The 19,700-nt window shown below is 45.4% G+C and overlaps 1 protein-coding gene across 1 annotated transcript in view; it reads left to right on the top strand.

Moving 5' to 3' along the window:
• Nucleotides 1–19,700, top strand: part of THSD7B (thrombospondin type 1 domain containing 7B) — a gene marked incomplete at both ends in the record, with an annotated part of 783,939 nt that overhangs the window by 169,348 nt on the left and 594,891 nt on the right. The window contains one exon of the mRNA XM_080689965.1: nt 7,445–8,255. Coding sequence (XP_080546091.1) covers nt 7,445–8,255 — 811 coding nt within the window. The remainder of the gene's footprint in view (nt 1–7,444; nt 8,256–19,700) is intronic.

The following is a 19,700-nucleotide window of genomic DNA, read 5'->3' as shown; positions in this document are numbered from 1 at the left end:
TAGTATGTGTGGTTTGAGGAGGTTGTGGGATCAGGCACTCGGTAGCACTGCGGCCCAGGCCTTGGTTCTTCTGGGGATCCCGCGTGCCCTGCGTGACCTTGCCCAGGGCCCAGGACCTTGCGACCCAGGCCCAGGTTTCTCTGGGGGTCCGGCTTGCCCTGCTTGACTCCGCCCGGGGCCTAGAGTCCTGAGACCCAGGCCCTGGTTCTTCCGGGATTCCAGAGTGCCCCATGCGACCCCCGCCCAGGGCCCAGGGCCTTGCGACCCTGGCCCCGGTTTCTCCGGGGGTCTGAAGTGCTCCGCATGACCCTGCTCGGGGCCCAGAGTCCTGTGACCCGGGTCCGGTTTCTCCGGGGGTCCGGTGTGTCCTGTCTGACCCCCGCCCAGGGGCCAGGGCCTTAAGACCAGGGTCCAGGTTTCTCCGGAGGTCCGGCGTGCCCTGAATGACTCCGCCCAGGGCCCAGAGTCCTGTGGACAAGCAATTTTTTAAAAGGTGATTTTCTACCCCTGTGGTGTCTGCTCTAACTGATGAGTCTTCAAACATATTTCTAATTTGCTTTTGCTCTTGAGGTATTTTAACAGATGTCCTAACCACTAGCAACTAATAATTTGTAATAAAAAATGATAAGAGTCATTTGTCTATTAAGGTGAGATGGATTTACAGGGTGCTATTAGTATCAAACAAAGCACAATCTGACAGGAGACAGGGATGTTGGCAACGGTGCTTGTGTTTACTTGAGGTATAACTGCTCTACCCTCATGCTCTGTAGTAGTCTCTCACTGATTCATGAGCTGCCTTTAGAAACATATCTTTGTGCCTATGAAAGTGAAGTTGTATTTAGTAGCTCTTTCTGAGGAGATCTACTTGAATCCTTTAGCAGATATATACTTCAGGCAATGGATTTATTTTTTGAAAATTACTAATAAAGGTTATTTAGTACACTTAAAAAGTGCCATGGGATGTTCTTTTTTTTTTTGGTGGTACTGGGGTTCCTAGAAACCCTTCTACTTCCGGGCTACACTCCCAGGCCTATTTTTTTATATTTTTATTTGGAAACAGTGTCTCTTAAGCCAGTGTGGCTGACTTTGAACCTGCACGATCCTCCTGTCTCCATTTCCCAAGCGCGGGGATTACTAGTGTGCGCCACCACACCTGGTGCCATGGTATGTTCTTAATGAGCCAACTTAGAGCTTAAATTCTCAATTAAAGATTTTTGTTTTTATATTTTATGCATTGCATTTTATTAATAATGAATATATTTGATAAGTATATTTTCTTTGAAAATTTATAAAGTATCGATTGATTCTGAGTGTGCTCTTGTAGTGGTTTTTTATTACCATGATGGATTTAAAATCTAGAATTGGGCCGGGCGTGGTGGCGCACACTTGTAATCCTCACGCTTGGGAGACTGAGACAAGAGAAACACACGGGTTCAAAGCCAGCCTCAGCTACTTAGTGAGGCTTTCAGCAACTTAGTGAGACCCTGTTTCCAAATAAAATATAAAAAAAGGTCTGGGAATACAGTCTGGAGGTCGAAAGCCTCTAGGTTCCACCCCCAGTACCACCAAAAAAAAAAAAAAAAAAATCTAGAATTGGAAAATCACCTTTTCTTGTTTTCATCAGTTATCCTATCTCACAGACCCCTTCCAGAATTTGATATGCAGCTGGAAGTCTAATGAATGCTAGGAAACTAAATCACTCAGATTGTTGATACTGTGTATAAAATAAGTGTAGATGGGCCAGGAAGGGAGACCAGAGGACCTCTTCAGGAATAAGTTGGCATTACATTTAGTGCACAGAATTTGTAAGAGATAATATCTTATTTTTATAGTCCCAGAGTCCAGTCTACTTGTCAAGTAGTAGGCAATGAATGATGGCTTTAATGAATGAATACCACTTTTTCTCATTCCTTGGGCCCTTAGATACATTTTATTAATTGAATTTTCTTAGACAAGTTTCTATTTTATAAGAGGTATTACTTTAATTATCCTATAGACATTTTTTGAGACATGAAAGTTAGTACATAAATTTCAAACTATTTCTTGAAGATTAGGTATATTACAAGTAAGTCAGTGTTTTTTTTTATCAGAATCTCTAATTCTGAGGCTTATGAGTACTTTGATAGAGTCATTGTTCACAAACAATTTGCTTGAGATGATAAAATACTGCTCCTCAACCCCTGTCTCAAGTTAAACATAAAACAGTGCCATGATAACAAAAGTTGTGTTTAGGAAAAATGAATAATAGAGCAAACATATCTGCCTATTGCATAATGGTATTAAATCAGAGTAGCCACTTCAAACAATAGCAGGGACTGTGCAAAAGCTGCAGAGAATATGTTTATTTTCTCTGACCTCAGGAGTCCTATTTTTCCTTTGTTGCATGCATTTCAATGACCGCACCCAAATTTGGGCATATAGCAGTCGGTCTGAAATGTGATGATTTAGATTGGGTAGCATGTTCGTCTAAACTAATCTAGTTAAGGGTAGCTTAATTAAGAGAATAACATTTGCCAGCATTCTTCTGCTTCTGGCAGGATATTACATTAGAGAATTCACATATTTGTACTTCCTGCCAAAACATAGCAGAAAAAAAAAGAGGCATCAGAGTCAAAACTTCAAATGTGACCTGAGAGTTCATCAATGTGACTCTTTCACATCCAAAGAACTTACTTGTAAAGCACAATTTTAACTCCTTAATTAAAACTGATGTGTCTTAAAATCTTAGTTCATTCGATAGTAATGTAATTCTGTTTCTTATCACAGAAAGAATAATAAGTGGCAGAAATTTGACAATTTTATATAATGCTAGCAATGTATGATTTACAGGACTATCTACCTTAGATCTCTTAGAACACTGAAATATTTCTTCAAGAATTTAGTAATGTTTAGAACAATTTTATGTCTAGTAACTACAGTTTTAAACTTTTCTTTTTTTTTTTTTTTTTTGGTACTGGAAATTGAACCCAGGGGCATTTTACCTCCAAGCTACACCTCCAGCCCCATTTTTTTTTTTATTCTTTATCTTCCAAACAGGGTCTCACAACTTGCAGAGGACCTCACTAAGTAGCTGAGGCTGGCTGAGAACCTGGATCCTCCAGTCTCAGCCTTCCAAGTACTGGAATTACAAGCGTGCACCACCATGTCTGTATCATTTTTAATCTTTAAGTTCTAATTTTTGTCTTATTTTTATTACCTGGTACCTGTTTTCTAATTAAGATATAAAATGAGTGAACTGATATTTATCTTTAAACTTTTATTGGTGCATTTTAGTCATACATCTTAACAGAGTACAAGATAGAAGAGGCATACATGCACATATCACCCAATTAGCCCTTACCCATGTTTAAAAGAATCAATTTATTATGTGTTTATTTAGATTATTTATCTCAAACATCCACTCTGAACAGAGTCATGTTTTATGTATGTTATTAATTGAAAGACGATGTTCTTCTTCATGGAACTGCTCAACTCTTTAATTTTTCTTCTATTTCTCAACTTAGAAAAGAGATGCAAGCTTTCTCAAATTGTAGGTCCCATTTTATTTTAATATGCATGTTTTGTGAAATGACAAAAACCCTCAGGTCTGTGTAATTTTCACTCATCTGTCTATTGAAAGTTCATTGCCAAATAAAACTGAATGAATCATGGAATACATGCCTGAGAAATACAAATTGTTATAGGTCAATTGCTGAAAGATCTTGTCTCTATCTTTTATGTATTGTTTGCAATTTGTTTTTCATTTATTCTAAGTATATGCAATTCACTTTGCATTTGTGTGGTATTTACATGTTTTCCAGCTGTCTCCAGAGCTTGCTTTAAACTATTCTCACTTGAGTCTGTTTTTCTAAAAGTACTGCCTGATGTTTATAAACATGTACTCTTTTTACCTCACAAGTCCTGCTATCCTAAATTTCCAGGTTGACATGTGAGAAACTATTGCTCACAAACCACTTTCATCACTTGTTTTGTTTGTATCCAGAGGAGTAGTAATCTACGAATAGGAGGAGATTGTGACTAAGCTAAGAAACACACCATGGTGGTGTGTGTATGTGTGTGTGTGTGTGTGTGTGTGTGTGTGTGTGTGTGTGTGTGTGTTCGTGTTACCTAGGGGGGGTATTCTACCTCTGAGCTATACCCCTAGCCCTAATTTAATTTTTATTTTGAAATAGAATATCACTAAGTTGCTGAGGGTGGCCTTAAACCTACAATTCTCTTGTCTCAGCCTCTCTTACTGAGATTACAGGTATATACCACCATCTATCTATCTATCTATCTATCTATCTATCTATACATATATGGATTACAATGATAGTAATTTTAGGTCTTGATAGATACATTTTGTCTTCTATAGATCTAGAATGTCACTATTTGGTAAAATGTCACTATTTGATAAAACTCTGTATTGATGAAGGATATGAAATTTAAGGAAAACAGTCATTTATAAATACATATATACATAATATTAATGATGTCAAATTACAAAAATATCTACTTTAACTATTTTGAAAGTAACTAGAGCACTTTTAATAAGAAATAATTATAATAGTTAGAAAATACCTTAGTCAAATGCTTTAAAAGGAAGAATAGGGTCACTTAATAGGATGTTCTAAAAGAATTAATTTTAATATGAATTTTTTCAAGATGTATTAGAAATATCTTGACTTTTCTGATCTTATGTTCTTTAATCCACATACCAAATATCCTGAATGGAAAATTGTGTGTATTTAATATCTAAACAAATAGAGATAAATGGAGAGCCATTATTAAAAAACCTATAATACTTTACCAAAAGGTTTCCTTTCATTTTATCCAGTAATTTTTATATCACTTGGGATTGATTTTAGATTTTAAAAGTTTTCTGTAATTGTGTTTCTGAAGTATTCCTTTATTCATCATGGGTTTTCTTAAAGAAGTAATTAAATTTTGCAAATGTAGTCTAACTTAACAACAATGGAGAGATTACTTCTCTCTCTTGCTACATAAATCCATGCAGAAAATGAAGACTATAGAGCCTGCAGGTAGCTTTCAAGTAACAATAATGTATGAAGTTGTATGTGGTCTAGGAACACCTCCCCAGAATTGAGCGTGAATATTTCAGTGAGTGTTGAGAGCATCTCTTTCCATTAGCATGTGTGCTCACTGTGCCCTGAACACTTGGCACTGGGCCAGTTTACCAGGAAATGAGAATGGAAAAATCCAAGGATGTTTTCACAAGTCACAACTGACTTATTTCCAGGAAACTCCTTTTATTGCAGAAAGAAAAGTCTCTTGTTTCAGGGCACTGAAAGAAGGTGAGGGTGTTTCTTTGTTAATTTCTCTTACAAAATGACAAAAGCCCTTGTCACTCTGGCCTGGGCCAGTATTGCCAAGAATGCTACATTTGTATGACTAAAAGAAGGCTGTGAGGAAGCTCTGGGTGTACATTAGAACCAGGAGCTGTTGTCCTGCTAAAGGGAGAGATTCTCATACCTGGTCCTCTGCTTTTCCTCAATTCATGTGGCTGTGCACATGCCTACAATTGCTTCAAGTAATGGATGTGCCTGGAAGTATTATTCATGAAATAATTAAATGGTGTTTTGTGTAGCTGACCCAATTTGGAGAAAGAGGGAAGGAATGTATGTGTCCAGCCTGCGTTAGTTAACGTACTTTTTGAGGTGCAAAAGAGCCTCAGTGACCATCTCTGTCTTGGCACAGGGGCAGAGATTACCTAGTTAACTTCAGGAAGCCTTTTTAAGTTCAGATTACACATTTAAATAAAGTTAAAGAGAAGGAACTATTTTATTTGACAAATAATGTGATCACGTACTGCCCTTGTGAAAATTTTTTGATCTTCTGGATCGTGTTGGTGGGTGTGTATATAGAATTCGGTGGAAAATGTGACAAACTTCAAATGACGGCTCTCTCTTCTGTCCATTTCTTAGACTCTTTCCCAGAGAAAATAATTAATTAAAATGTCTGACATATAATAAACCATCGCTGGATGTTTTACTTGAAGTCAATACCCATCAGAAATCAGGCGTATGTCTAGGCATAATGGTACATGCCTTTAGCCCTAGCTACTCAGGCGGCTGAAATAGGAAAATAGGATTTTTTTTCTTTTTTTTTTTTCTTTTGGTGGTACTGGGGTTCCTAGAAACCCTTCTACCTCCAGGCTACACTCCCAGACCTATTTTTATACTTTTTTATTTGAAAACAGGGTCTCTTAAGCCAGCGCGGCCCGCTTCAAACCTGCACAATCCTCCTGTCTCCGCCTCCCAAGCGTAGGGACTACAAGTGTGCGCTACCACGCCTGGCTGATAGGAGGATCTTTTGAGCTGGTAGTTTAGGGTCAGACTGGGCAGCATGACGAGACTCCACCTCAAAAACTAAAAGAGAAAATAATTGGCACATTTCAGAGATTTTTGGGACAGAGTTTTCTTAGGCAATTCAGAGCTGCCGTGGCTTTTACTTTTATCCTTGAATCAGATTTTGTTTTTTTTCTTCATGAAATTCACTCTGTAAGCACCAGCTAAATCTGAGGACAATTAGAAAGTGAAAATATATTTAGTATACTTCAGCAAATTATTTTCAAATATATTTTTCTTCTGAGCTTCTTAAGGTATCAGCTGAAGAATTAGAAACATGAAATTCTACTTTATTAAAATCTTGGCTTTAGGGCTTTGCTTTTAGATGAAACACGATCTAACAAAAAAGTATTAATATTGAGTTAGATACATAGGCTTTGAAACATAATGATCACAATGGTACCAATCAGTTATTTAATGTGTATTGTCTACTTGACACTGTATAATATCATTGATCCTCAGAAGAACTTTGCATGTCAGTGTTTTTGTTAATCTCTACCTTAACATCAGTAAGGAAGTAGAGCTTGGGAAGTTTGAGCAATTCTTGGAAGTTTACATTGCTGATCAGAGATAGAATAGGATTTCAACAAAAGCAAAGTGATACAGATCCAGTATATAGGCTTTTATTCGTGTATTATAATTTTACATCAGAGGAAGATTCAAAGTGCTACAAGCATACATGCACACATCACTTGGTTGAGTGTATTTCCCGCTGCATTCATGCTGTTCCCCCTCCGCCTTCCTCCCCAGACCTTCCCCTTAGTGCGCTGCTAGTGATACCTTCATAAAGGGACATAGCATCATTTGAACTTCCTCAGAGCGCCTTTTCCCCTCCCTACCTCCTTTCCAAAACCCCCCGACCACTGCCACTGGTCTTTCTCCTCATTTATCTGAAGTTCCTTTGGTTTCCTATTTTCTCTCTAGATTCCTCGAATGAGAGAAAAAATTCCCAATAGAATTCATGTTCTTAACCACAGAACTGTTCCACTGCAATCTGTCATTTCCCACTGGTTGTGCTGAGAAGTGTGTTCTGTGCTGTTTCCTGGAGAGGTGCTGAATATCTCTGAGTACCAACACCCTTGTTTTTCTGCCTGTAGGTCCCTGGGGAAGGTGTACAGGAGACTGTGGGCCGGGCGGAATCCAGAGTCGAGCCGTGTGGTGTTTTCATGTTGAAGGATGGACGAGTCACTTGTCCAACTGTGAAGAGAGCAACAGGCCCCCAAAGGAGCGAAGCTGTTTCCGAGTCTGTGACTGGCACAGCGACCTCTTCCAGTGGGAGGTTTCCGAGTGGCACCACTGCGTCCTGGTGCCCTTTGCCCACGACGATGTCAGGCCTCGGACGGCGGAGTGCGTGACCGCTCAGCACGGGCTGCAGCACCGCGTGGTGCGCTGTCTGCAGAGGCTCAACAGGACCGTGGTGGCCAACGAGATATGTGAGCACTTCGCTCCCCGGCCCCCCACGGAGCAAGCTTGCCTCATCCCTTGCCCCCGAGATTGTGTTGTATCCGAGTTCTCACCCTGGTCCAAGTGCAGCAAAGGATGTGGAAGGAATTTGCAGCACAGAACTCGGGCGGCCCTGGCGCCCCCTTTGTATGGAGGCTTGCGATGTCCTAACCTGACCGAGTCCAGAGCCTGTGACACCCCGGTCTCCTGTCCTCGCGGGGAAGAGGAATATACTTTCAGCCTTAAGGTTGGGCCGTGGAGTAAATGTAGACTCCCTCCTCTTAGAGAAATTAACCTCAGCGGAAGATCTGTTCTGGATTATAACTCTGATTCAAATGAGCAAGTCACCTTTCGACATCAAAGTTACAAAGCACATCATCCTTCCCAGACCTGGGACATAGAAATAGGTTATCAAACCCGGCAGGTGTGGTGTACAAGAAGTGATGGAAAAAACGCTCTATTGAGGTAGGAGGGCTTTTGGTGCTTTTTAAAATTAACCCAACGTAATGCAATTTTTTAAAGGCTTCTTTATGATGTTTTGCAAAGAAAAAATTATAGTTGGGTTTTTTAAATTCTCTCTCTCCTCTCTCTCTCTCTCTCTCTCTCTCTCTCTCTCTCTCTTTCCTCCTCCTCCTCCTCCTCTTCCTCCTCCTCCTCCTCCTCCTCCCCCTCCTCCTCCTCCTCCTCCTCCTCCTCCTCCTCCTCCTCCTCCTCCTCCTCCTCCTCCTCTTCTTCTTCTTCTTCTTCTTCTTCTTCTTCTTCTTCTTCTTCTTTTCTCTCACTCTCTCTCTCTCTCTCTCTCTCTCTCTCTCTCTCTCTCTCTCTCTCTCTCGTGTGTGTGTGTGTGTGTGTATGTGGTACTGGGAATGGAACTCAGAGGCATTCTACCTCTGAGCTACACCCCCAGCCTTATATTTTTTTTATTCTTTATTCCCAAACAGGGTCTCACTGATTTGCAAAAAGCCTCCATAAGTGGCTGAGGCTGTCTGAAAACTACGATCCTCCTGTTTCCGCCTCCCAATTGCTGGGATTGCAAGCGTGTGCCACCATGCCTGGCTTAGAAATTCCATTAAAAATTTTACAGTTTCAGAAGTGGTAGAAATTTCATAGTCATAGACATTCATTTAGAGCAGGCAGTGATCTAAACATCTGTGTGCTTACTAGTGCTTGTCATACAAGGGAAAATAATATGTTTTGACTTTTTATCAAGACAGCCACTAATATAAACATACACCATTTGTTCCTATAATACTGTAACTGAGTGGTTCTTTATAGTGATAAAACTCAAGTTCACTTTCAAAATTTAAATTACATCAGTATTTACTCTTTTTGTAATGCTTTTGTTTTAAAGTTTTCTTTTTCTTTACTCTTATTTTCACCATTATAAAGATTCTTTCACATCTGAGTAGATTTTTTATATTAGTAATAATACCAAGTTAATTTAGGAATGCTTTTTTGTGGCATTACTTTGATAAAATGGTCAACTTTCACCAGCAGTGGTTAAAATTTCCTACCTGAGCTGGGTGTGGTGGCACAGACTTGCAATCTCAGTACTTGGGAGACTGAGACTGGAGGATGGCGGGTTCACAGCCAGCCTCAGCTACTTAGGCTCTCGAAACTTAGTGAGACACTGTTTCAAAGCAAAAGAATAAAAAATAGGGCTGGGGTGTAACTTAAAGGTAGAATGTCCCAGGGTTCAAATCCTGAGACCCAAAAGAAATTACTTAACCTGTAGGCAAACTCTTAAAAAGCAACACTTTAGATTTCAAAATTATGTTACTGTATTCTTTTAAATTGTAGCCTAAAACCATCATGACAGAAGCTTATAAAAGTGTGTTAAAAGTAGTATTTGTTTAATTTTTTGAGAAGGTCTTAAATGGGTGTATTGATATATTACTATGTGTCTTACCAATTAAAATGCCTTTCAGTAATATTTTAATTATCAAATAATAGTTGGGCATTATATTGTATGCCTATAATCCCAATTACTCAAGAGGCTAGAGTAGGAGGATCACAAGTGTAAGGCCAGACTGGGCAAGTTAGCAAAACCTGCCTAAAAAGAAGAAAAAAAATTTAAAGGCTGGGAAGAGCCAGGCTTGGTGGCGCAGGCTTTTAATCCCAGAATTCTGGAGGCTGAGACTGGAGGATCACAGTTCACAGGCAGTCTCAGCAACTTAGTGAGGCCCTGCACAACTCAGTGAGACTCTGTTAAAAAAAAATAGAAAGACTAAATTATAGGTCTGGGGTTATAGCTCGACGTAAAATGCCCCTGGATTCTACCCCTAGTACTGGAAAAAAAAAAAGGCTTGGAAGAGTAATGATGATGCCATTATTGTCTACTGTGTGCAAGACCCTGGATTTGATCCCCAGCATAGGGAAAACAGACATGAAACAGCATAATGTTTGTCTATAGAAGTAGTCCTTATCATCACATGATGTTTTCTTGAGATTGTCAGAGGACTATCTCCGTTGGACCAACAAAATAATATGCATAATCTTTTCCATATAACTTCAGTATTAAGTATAGTTTTGAATGCTGCATTCTTATTGATGTCACACATATCTTCTTGGCAAGTTCACTGTAGAGTGATTTGAGGCTTTTTATTAGCCATTTCTACAAAGCCCTAAAGGTTCAGCAAATGATTTAGGTTATTTCTTTGATGGTGTGTACAGGATTCTATAAAAACTTTTTCTTAATATTCCATACAATATATAGTGAGTATTAATAGAACTTCTCTTTCAATTTGTTTGTTTGCTGTTACCATTTTCTGTTTTAAATGGACTATTTTTCAGGTCAATTTTAGGTACCTATTGATATCATTATATAATTTTTTTTAGCCTACTGATGTGATGAATGACATAATCACTTTTTTTTTTATATGGTTACAAAATACTTTTATTTATTTATTTTTTTAATTAATTTATTTTTTAAATTGGTGCATTGTAGTCATATATCAATCACATTGGAGTACAAGACTTGAGAGGATATACAAGCACACATCATCCAATTAGCCCTCCTCCAGCCCCCGTCCCATTCCCTCCCCCTCCCTCCATCCCACACTTCTTTGGTGATTTACTTTGATACATTTGTTTATGTACCTCCTGCGTTTTAAAGAGGCTCCGTCCTCCAGCATTACATACCCTCTGATTGGTCACATTAGTTGCTTCACTATAGGGCCCTTTCTATAGCTCAACCTCTTCCTGTTGCCCTTTTCCTCCTAGTTATTGCTGATTAAGAGAAGCGTCTGATTTATATTTTCTGCGATATTTCTCTGTGCATGCTGCGATGCAAGTACCAATCCCACTCTTGATGGTCCCAGTAGTGGCCTGGCTACTCAGTGGACTGATCCAGACCTCGCTGGCTCAAGCAGCGGCCTTGCCTCATGTGAGGACCCAGTTCTGGTCTCGCTGGCCCCTGAACCGGTCAAACCCCTAAGCTGGCTTTGGTCCCGACCTTGGAGGCCCCAACACTGGTAATGTCTCACAGCAGGCTCCGATGACGGCCTCACTGGCCCCAGCACCGGCTTAACCCCTTGGCAGGCTCTTATCCTGGCCTCAGAGGCCATAGTACCGGCCTTGCCTCAAGGCAGGCTCCGATGCCGGCCTAGCTGGCCCCAGCACCGGCCTAATCCCTCGGCAGGCTCCGATCCCGGCCTCGGAGGCCCCAGTACCAGCCTTGCCTCACGGCAGGCTCCGATGCCGGCCTCGCTGGCCCCAGCACCGGCCTAACCCCTCGGCATGCTCCGATCCCGGCCTCGGAGGCCCCAGCACTGGTCATGCCTCACGGCAGGCTCCGCTGCCAGCCTCGTTGGCCCCAGCACCGGCCTAACCCCTCGGCAAGCTCTTATCCTGGCCTTGGAGGCCCCAGTACCGGCCTTGCCTCACGGCAGGCTCCGATGCCGGCCTCGCTGGCCCCAGCACCGGCCTAACCCCTCGGCAGGCTCTTATCCTGGCCATGAGGCCCCAGTACCGGCCTTGCCTCAAGGCAGGCTCCGATGCCGGCCTCACTGGCCCCAGCAGCGGCCTAACCCCTCGGCAGGCTCCGATCCCGGCCTCTGAGGCCCCAGTACCGGCCCTGCCTCAAGGCAGGCTCCGATGCCGGCCTCGCTGGCCCCAGCACCGGCCTAACCCCTCGGCAGGCTCCGATCCCGGCCTCGGAGTCCCCAGCACTGGTCATGCCTCAAGGCAGGCTCCGATGCTGGCCTCTCTGGCCCCAGCACCGGCCTAACCCCTCGGCAGGCTCTTATCCTGGCCTCGGAGGCCCCAGTACCGGCCTTACCTCACGGCAGGCTCCGATGCCGGCCTCACTGGCCCCAGCAGCGGCCTAACCCCTCAGCAGGCTCTTATCCTGGCCTCGGAGGCCCCAGTACCAGCCTTGCCTCACGGCAGGCTCCGATGCCGGCCTCGCTGGCCCCAGCACCGGCCTAACCCCTCGGCATGCTCCGATCCCGGCCTCGGAGGCCCCAGCACTGGTCATGCCTCACGGCAGGCTCCGCTGCCAGCCTCGTTGGCCCCAACACCGGCCTAACCCCTCGGCAAGCTCTTATCCTGGCCTTGGAGGCCCCAGTACCGGCCTTGCCTCACGGCAGGCTCCGATGCCGGCCTCGCTGGCCCCAGCACCGGCCTAACCCCTCGGCAGGCTCTTATCCTGGCCTCGAGGCCCCAGTACCAGCCTTGCCTCAAGGCAGGCTCCGATGCCGGCCTCACTGGCCCCAGCAGCGGCCTAACCCCTCGGCAGGCTCCGATCCCGGCCTCTGAGGCCCCAGTACCGGCCTTGCCTCAAGGCAGGCTCCGATGCCGGCCTCGCTGGCCCCAGCACCGGCCTAACCCCTCGGCAGGCTCCGATCCCGGCCTCGGAGTCCCCAGCACTGGTCATGCCTCAAGGCAGGCTCCGATGCCGGCCTCTCTGGCCCCAGCACCGGCCTAACCCCTCGGCAGGCTCTTATCCTGGCCTCGGAGGCCCCAGTACCGGCCTTGCCTCACGGCAGGCTCCGATGCCGGCCTCACTGGCCCCAGCAGCGGCCTAACCCCTCAGCAGGCTCTTATCCTGGCCTCGGAGGCCCCAGTACCAGCCTTGCCTCACGGCAGGCTCCGATGCCGGCCTCGCTGGCCCCAGCACCGGCCTAACCCCTCGGCATGCTCCGATCCTGGCCTCGGAGGCCCCAGCACTGGTCATGCCTCACGGCAGGCTCCGCTGCCGGCCTCGTTGGCCCCAGCACCGGCCTAACCCCTCGGCAAGCTCTTATCCTGGCCTTGGAGGCCCCAGTACCGGCCTTGCCTCATGGCAGGCTCCGATGCCAGCCTCGCTGGCCCCAGCACCGGCCTAACCCCTCGGCAGGCTCTTATCCTGGCCTCGAGGCCCCAGTACCGGCCTTGCCTCAAGGCAGGCTCCGATGCCGGCCTCGCTGGCCCCAGCACCGGCCTAACCCCTCGGCAGGCAACGATCCCGGCCTCGGAGGCCCCAGTACCAGCCTTGCCTCAAGGCAGGCTCCGATGCCGGCCTCGCTGGCCCCAGCACCGGCCTAACCCCTCGGCAGGCTCTTATCCTGGCCTCGGAGGCCCCAGTACCGGCCTTGCCTCACGGCAGGCTCCGATCCTGGCCTCGAAGGCCCCAGCACTGGTCATGCCTCACGGCAGGCTCCGCTGCCGGCCTCGTTGGCCCCAGCACCGGCCTAACCCCTCGGCAAGCTCTTATCCTGGCCTTGGAGGCCCCAGTACCGGCCTTGCTTCACGGTAGGCTCCGATGCCGGCCTCGCTGGCCCCAGCACCGGCCTAACCCCTCGGCAGGCTCTTATCCTGGCCTCGAGGCCCCAGTACCGGCCTTGCCTCAAGGCAGGCTCCGATGCCGGCCTCACTGGCCCCAGCAGCGGCCTAACCCCTCGGCAGGCTCCGATCCCGGCCTCAGAGGCCCCAGTACGGCCTTGCCTCAAGGCAGGCTCCGATGCCGGCCTCGCTGGCCCCAGCACCGGCCTAACCCCTCAGCAGGCTCCGATCCCGGATTTGGAGGCCCCAGCACTGGCTTTGCATCAAGGCAGGCTCCGATGCCGGCCTCGCTGGCCCCAGCACCGGCCTAACCCCTCGGCAGGCTCTTATCCTGGCCTCGGAGGCCCCAGTACCGGCCTTGCCTCACGGCAGGCTCCGATGCCGGCCTCACTGGCCCCAGCAGCGGTCTAACCCCTCGGCAGGCTCCGATCCCGGCCTCAGAGGCCCCAGTACGGCCTTGCCTCAAGGCAGGCTCCGATGCCGGCCTCGCTGGCCCCAGCACCGCCCTAACCCCTCAGCAGGCTCCGATCCCGGATTTGGAGGCCCCAGCACTGGCTTTGCATCAAGGCAGGCTCCGATGCCGGCCTCGCTGGCCCCAGCACCGGCCTAACCCCTCAGCAGGCTCTTATCCTGGCCTCGGAGGCCCCAGTACCGGCCTTGCCTCATGGCAGACTCCGATGCCGGCCTCGCTGGCCCCAGCACCGGCCTAACCCCTCGGCAGGCTCCGATGCCGGCCTCGCTGGCCCCAGCACCGGCCTAACCCCTTGGCAGGCTCTTATCCCGGCCTCGGAGGTCCCAGTACCGGCCTTGCCTCATGGCAGGCTCCGATGCCGGTCTCGCTAGCCCCAGCACCAGCCTAACCCCTCGGCAGGCTCTTATCCTGGCCTCGGAGGCCCAAGTACCGGCCTTGCCTCATGGCAGGCTCTGATGCCAGCCTCGCTGGCCCCAGCACCGGCCTAACCCCTCAGCAGGCTCCGGTCCCGTCCTCGGGTGCCCCAACACTGGCCTTGCCTCACGGCAGGCTCCGATGCCGGCCTCGCTGACCCCAGCACCGGCCTAACCCCTCAGCAAGTTCCGGACCCGACCTCGGAGGCCCTAGCACAAGCCTTGCATCATGGCAGGCTCCAATGCCGGCCTCGCTGGCCCCAGCATCGGTCTAACCCCTCTGCAGGTTCCAATCCCGGCCACGGAGGCCTCAGTAGTGGCCTTGCCTCACAGCAAGCTCTGATGTCGGCCACTGGCCCCGGCGCCCGCCTAACCCCTCAGCAGGTTCCGATCACTGTCTCTGTGGTTATTATTTCAAAGGTTCCAGTTGTAATGTATCAGATCTCTGCCTCCCCCGAATATTGGCCACTGGCATTGCCACTGCCTCCACCGTTTCAAATCCTTCTCAGGCTCTTTTTCCACTCTGAATGTTGTCCAGTGTTCCGAAGCATGCGTGATGGTAGCATTCGACATTTGGTGTAATTTCTCCAAAAAAATAAAGTTGGTAAGATCCGGTTTCTGCTTCTCCTGAATACAAGTCTCCACCACCATAGCGAAGAACTCTTTCAACACCGCATTTCTCCTTGGTCTCCGCTAAATTCTCTCCTTATATGTGATGTCTGAGATTCTTAACAATATAGAGAAATAGCAGTCCTCTTTCATGGCGAATTTTTCCATAAGTTCCAGTGCATTTAGATAAGTTTTTTCTGCATCTCCAGTGTCCTGGCATCCATGACGGCTTTCTTACCACCTCTCTGATGTTTTTCTTTATCTTTTTCTGTTCTGGGCCCGGTTTCTCCAGGGGTCTGACGTGCTACTCGCAGTTCGGCCGGGACCCAGAGTCCCGCGATCCGGGCCCCAGCTGGCGTGCCCTGTGCTCGACCCCCCGCCCAGAACCCAGCATCTTACTGGGCCTGGTTTCTCCAGGGGTCTGGCGTGCTACTCGCAGTTCTGCCTGGGGCCCAGGGTCCCGGGACCCGGGCCCCATCTGGCGTGCCCCGCCCGCGACCCCCGCCCAGAACCCAGCGTCTTACTGGGCCTGGTTTCTCCAGGGGTCTGGCGTGCTACTCGCAGTTCTGCCTGGGGCCCAGAGTCCCGCGACCCGGGCCCCATCTGGCGTGCCCAGCCCGCGACCCCCACCCAGAACCCAGCGTCTTACTGGGCCTGGTTTCTCCAGGGGTCTGGCGTGCTACTCGCAGTTCTGCCTGGGGCCCAGAGTCCCGCGACCCGGGCCCCATCTGGCGTGCCCAGCCCGCGACCCCCGCCCAGAACCCAGCGTCTTACTGGGCCTGGTTTCTCCAGGGGTCTGGTGTGCTATGCGCAGTTCGGCCGGGGCCGACCCGGGCCCCATCTGGCGTGCCCAGCCCGCGACCCCCGCCCAGAACCCAGCGTCTTACTGGGTCCGGTTTCTCCAGGGGTCTGGCGTGCTACGCGCAGTTCGGCCGGGGCCCAGAGTCCCGCGACCCGGGCCCCATCTGGCGTGCCCCGCCCGCGACCCCCGCCCAGAACCCAGCGTCTTACTGGGCCTGGTTTCTCCAGGGGTCTGGCGTGCTACTCGCAGTTCTGCCTGGGGCCCAGAGTCCCGCGACCCGGGCCCCATCTGGCGTGCCCAGCCCGCGACCCCCGCCCAGAACCCAGCGTCTTACTGGGCCTGGTTTCTCCAGGGGTCTGGCGTGCTACTCGCAGTTCTGCCTGGGGCCCAGAGTCCCGCGACCCGGGCCCCATCTGGCGTGCCCAGCCCGCGACCCCCGCCCAGAACCCAGCGTCTTACTGGGCCTGGTTTCTCCAGGGGTCTGGTGTGCTATGCGCAGTTCGGCCGGGGCCGACCCGGGCCCCATCTGGCGTGCCCAGCCCGCGACCCCCGCCCAGAACCCAGCGTCTTACTGGGTCCGGTTTCTCCAGGGGTCTGGCGACATAATCACTTTTTAAATATAGAACCAGACTAATCTACCCAGAGCAAATCTTTCCTTCATTGTGGTATATAATCCTTTTATGGAGTATTATTGGATTTTTTTTTTTTGCTCATCTTGTGTTGAGAGTTTTTATATCATTGCTTATAAAAGATGTTGGTTTTAGTTGTTTACACTTGTAATGTCTTTTTCTGGTTGTGATAGTTAGGTAATGTTGGCCTCATAGAAGTTGGTAAGTATTTTCTCAGCTTCATTTTTCTGAAAAAGTGTTAAGGGTTTGTATAATATTTCTTTGGATATATGGTAAATATTCACTGATATGCCACAAATCTTGGTGCTTTCGGTTTTGGAAGGTTATTAAAATGTTATTAACACTGATCCAGATTTTTAATGAATTTAGACACAATTCAGATTACTAATTTTTCCATATGTGAATTTTAGTAGATCATGACTTTCAAAGAATTGATCCATTTCACCTAGGATATCAGGATATAGTGGTTTATAATATTTCTTCATTATCCTATTAATAAAATGGGATCATTAGTGATTACTCTTTTTTCTATTTCTGATATTGATTGCCTTTTTTCCTTGTTAACCTGGGTAGAAGTTTATCAGTTTTGTCAGTACTTCCAAAGAGCCAATTTCTGATTTTATTGATTTTATTCTTTTGATTTCCTGCTTCTAATTTCATTGGATTTTATCTGAAATAATCAGTCAATAATTATTTTATTATTTTGCATTATAAAATATAGTTAAATATTAGCAATATAATAAATACATTAAATATATAGCTATAATAAATATGAATTTTATAAAGAATGTAAAATTGAATAGCATTAGCATTTTAATTATTTTCTTGTACTTTCTCTGGATTTAATTACTTTAATTTTTCTAGTTTTCTAAGGTTATTGATTTTAGATACTTTTTAATTTCTAGAGTATGCCTTTAATGCTATGAATTTTCTTCTAAGCACTACTTTCTCTGCATCCCACACCTTTTGGTACATTGTGTTTTTATTTTAACTTAGATCAAAAATTTTTTTTTACTTCTCTTAAATTTCTTCTTTGACCCATGATTTTGAGGGATGTATTGCTTAATCTCCATGTTTTCAGTGTTCTCTGGTTATCTTTTACTGATTTCCAGTTGAATTTCTTTATTCTCTGAGAGTATATGTGCGATGATTTCTGTTCTATTAGATATGTTAAGGAGATTTCATAACCAGAATTATGGCTTATCTTGATGGATATTCTGTACAAGTTTGAGAAAAATATTTATTCTGCTATTGTTGGAAGAAGCATTCTATGAATGTTAATTAGATCCACTTGATTGATGATGCTGTTCAGTTCAACTATGTTCTTACAGATTTTCTGCCTGATAAATTTGTCCACAGTTGATAGAGGGGTGTTGAAGATTTTAATTATACTAGTGCTATATTTTTCTTTCAGTCTCCCCTATTTTGTTGTCCTTCATATTTGACACTGTTATTAGTAAATAAAGGTTAATGATTTAAGTGTCTTCATGGAGATCAAACTTTCTTATTATTATGTGATGCCAGTATTAATCCCTGACAATCATTTTTACTATAAATTCATCATTGTCTGAACTTATCATAACTATTCCATTTTACTCACGTTAGCACAGTATATCCTTATCTTTTTTTTCCCATTGGAAATTTATTTCAAACTGGACATGGTAGTGAAAACTGTTATTCCAGTACTTGGGAGGCTGAGATTGTAGGTTGGAGGCCATCCTCAACAACCTAGTGAGACCTGTTTCCAAATAAATAAAGTAAAATATTTATTTTGAATTGGGCATTTGACCCAGGGATGCTTTATGGCTGAGTTACATCCCTAGATGTTTTAAAATTTTGAGACCAGGTCTTGTTATCTTTCAAAATATTTTAAAGGTCAGTTTAAGGCTGACCTCAAACTTAAAAATCTTCCTGTTTCAGCCTCTAGAGTAGCTGGAATTCTAGGCATGTACTATTGTGGCTGGCTTTTATCCCTTTACTTTTATTCGTCTGTGTCTTTAGATTGAGAGTATATATCTTGCTGGGTACGGAGGCACAAACCGGTGATCCCAGTACTTAGGAGACTGGGACAATAGGATGGTAGTTTCAAGGACAGCCTCAGCAATGTAGCTGAACTCTTAGCAACCTAGTAAGACCCTGTTTCAAAATAATAAATAAAAGGTAGAATGCCCCTGGGTTCAATCCCTAGTATCACACATAAACACACACACACACACAAAGTTGTTAGTTTCTTTCTTTTTTTTTGGTGGTACTGGGGTTCCTGGAAACCCTTCTACCTCTGGGCTACACTCCTAGACCTATTTTTATACTTTATTTTGATAGAGTCTCTTAAGCCAGCGTGGCTGGCTTCGAACCTGCACAATCCTCCTGTCTCCACCTCCCAAGTGCGGGGATTACAAGCGTGCGCCACCACGCCGGGTGACAAGATGTGTTTCTATAAAATATGTAGTTTGATTTTGTTTGTTTCATACTACCAATCTTTGTTAGTATATTTAGATATTGATATTTAAGTTATTATTGATATATTTAGATTAAAAACATACCATATTATTGGTTTCCATTTACTTCCTTTGTTTTTTAATATTATTCTTTTCTTCCTTTTTATCTCAGCATATCATTTTTTTTAAAGGTTTTACGGTGGTTTCCTTAAATGTTTCAGTATGCAACTAAGGAAAATTTGCTTTCAAACATGCTTCAGAGTTTAAGTTTTACAAAGCACTATTCCCACCCCCTCCCAGCCATCCTTAATAGTAATATTGCAGTACTCATTTCAGTTGTTCATAAAGTATATTGAAGACATTGTTGCTATCATTTTGAATGAGTTATGTTATCTAAATAAGAATACAAAATAAAGTATTTTATTTTATTTTTGTATTTTTCTCCAATGGTCATTGTTTATTTTGTAGGTTTAAGTTTATGAACTATACCACTTTTCTTTCTATTAATAACATGTAACATGTTTTACAAAGCAAATTCAGTGTTGAAAAATTCCCATAACTTTTGCTCAAGAATATATTTTTCCTTTATGTTTGAAGTATAACTTCATTGAATATAGAATTTAGTTTGGTAGTTTTATTTTCTTTCCTACACTACTCATTTCTTTCTTACATAGTTTCTAAAGATAAGGCCAATGTAATTTTTATCTTTACTTTTCTATAGGTAATATTAGGGTTTTTTTTCTGTCCTCTAGTTTTTTTTAGTAATTTTTTGTCTTTGGTTTTT

This window comes from Muscardinus avellanarius (assembly GCF_963383645.1).
Source record: "Muscardinus avellanarius genome assembly, chromosome: 2".
In the NCBI taxonomy this organism is placed as follows: Eukaryota; Metazoa; Chordata; class Mammalia; order Rodentia; family Gliridae; genus Muscardinus; species Muscardinus avellanarius.
Note: the sequence above shows the minus strand (reverse complement) of the source record. Positions and strands in the feature narration are given on the sequence as shown.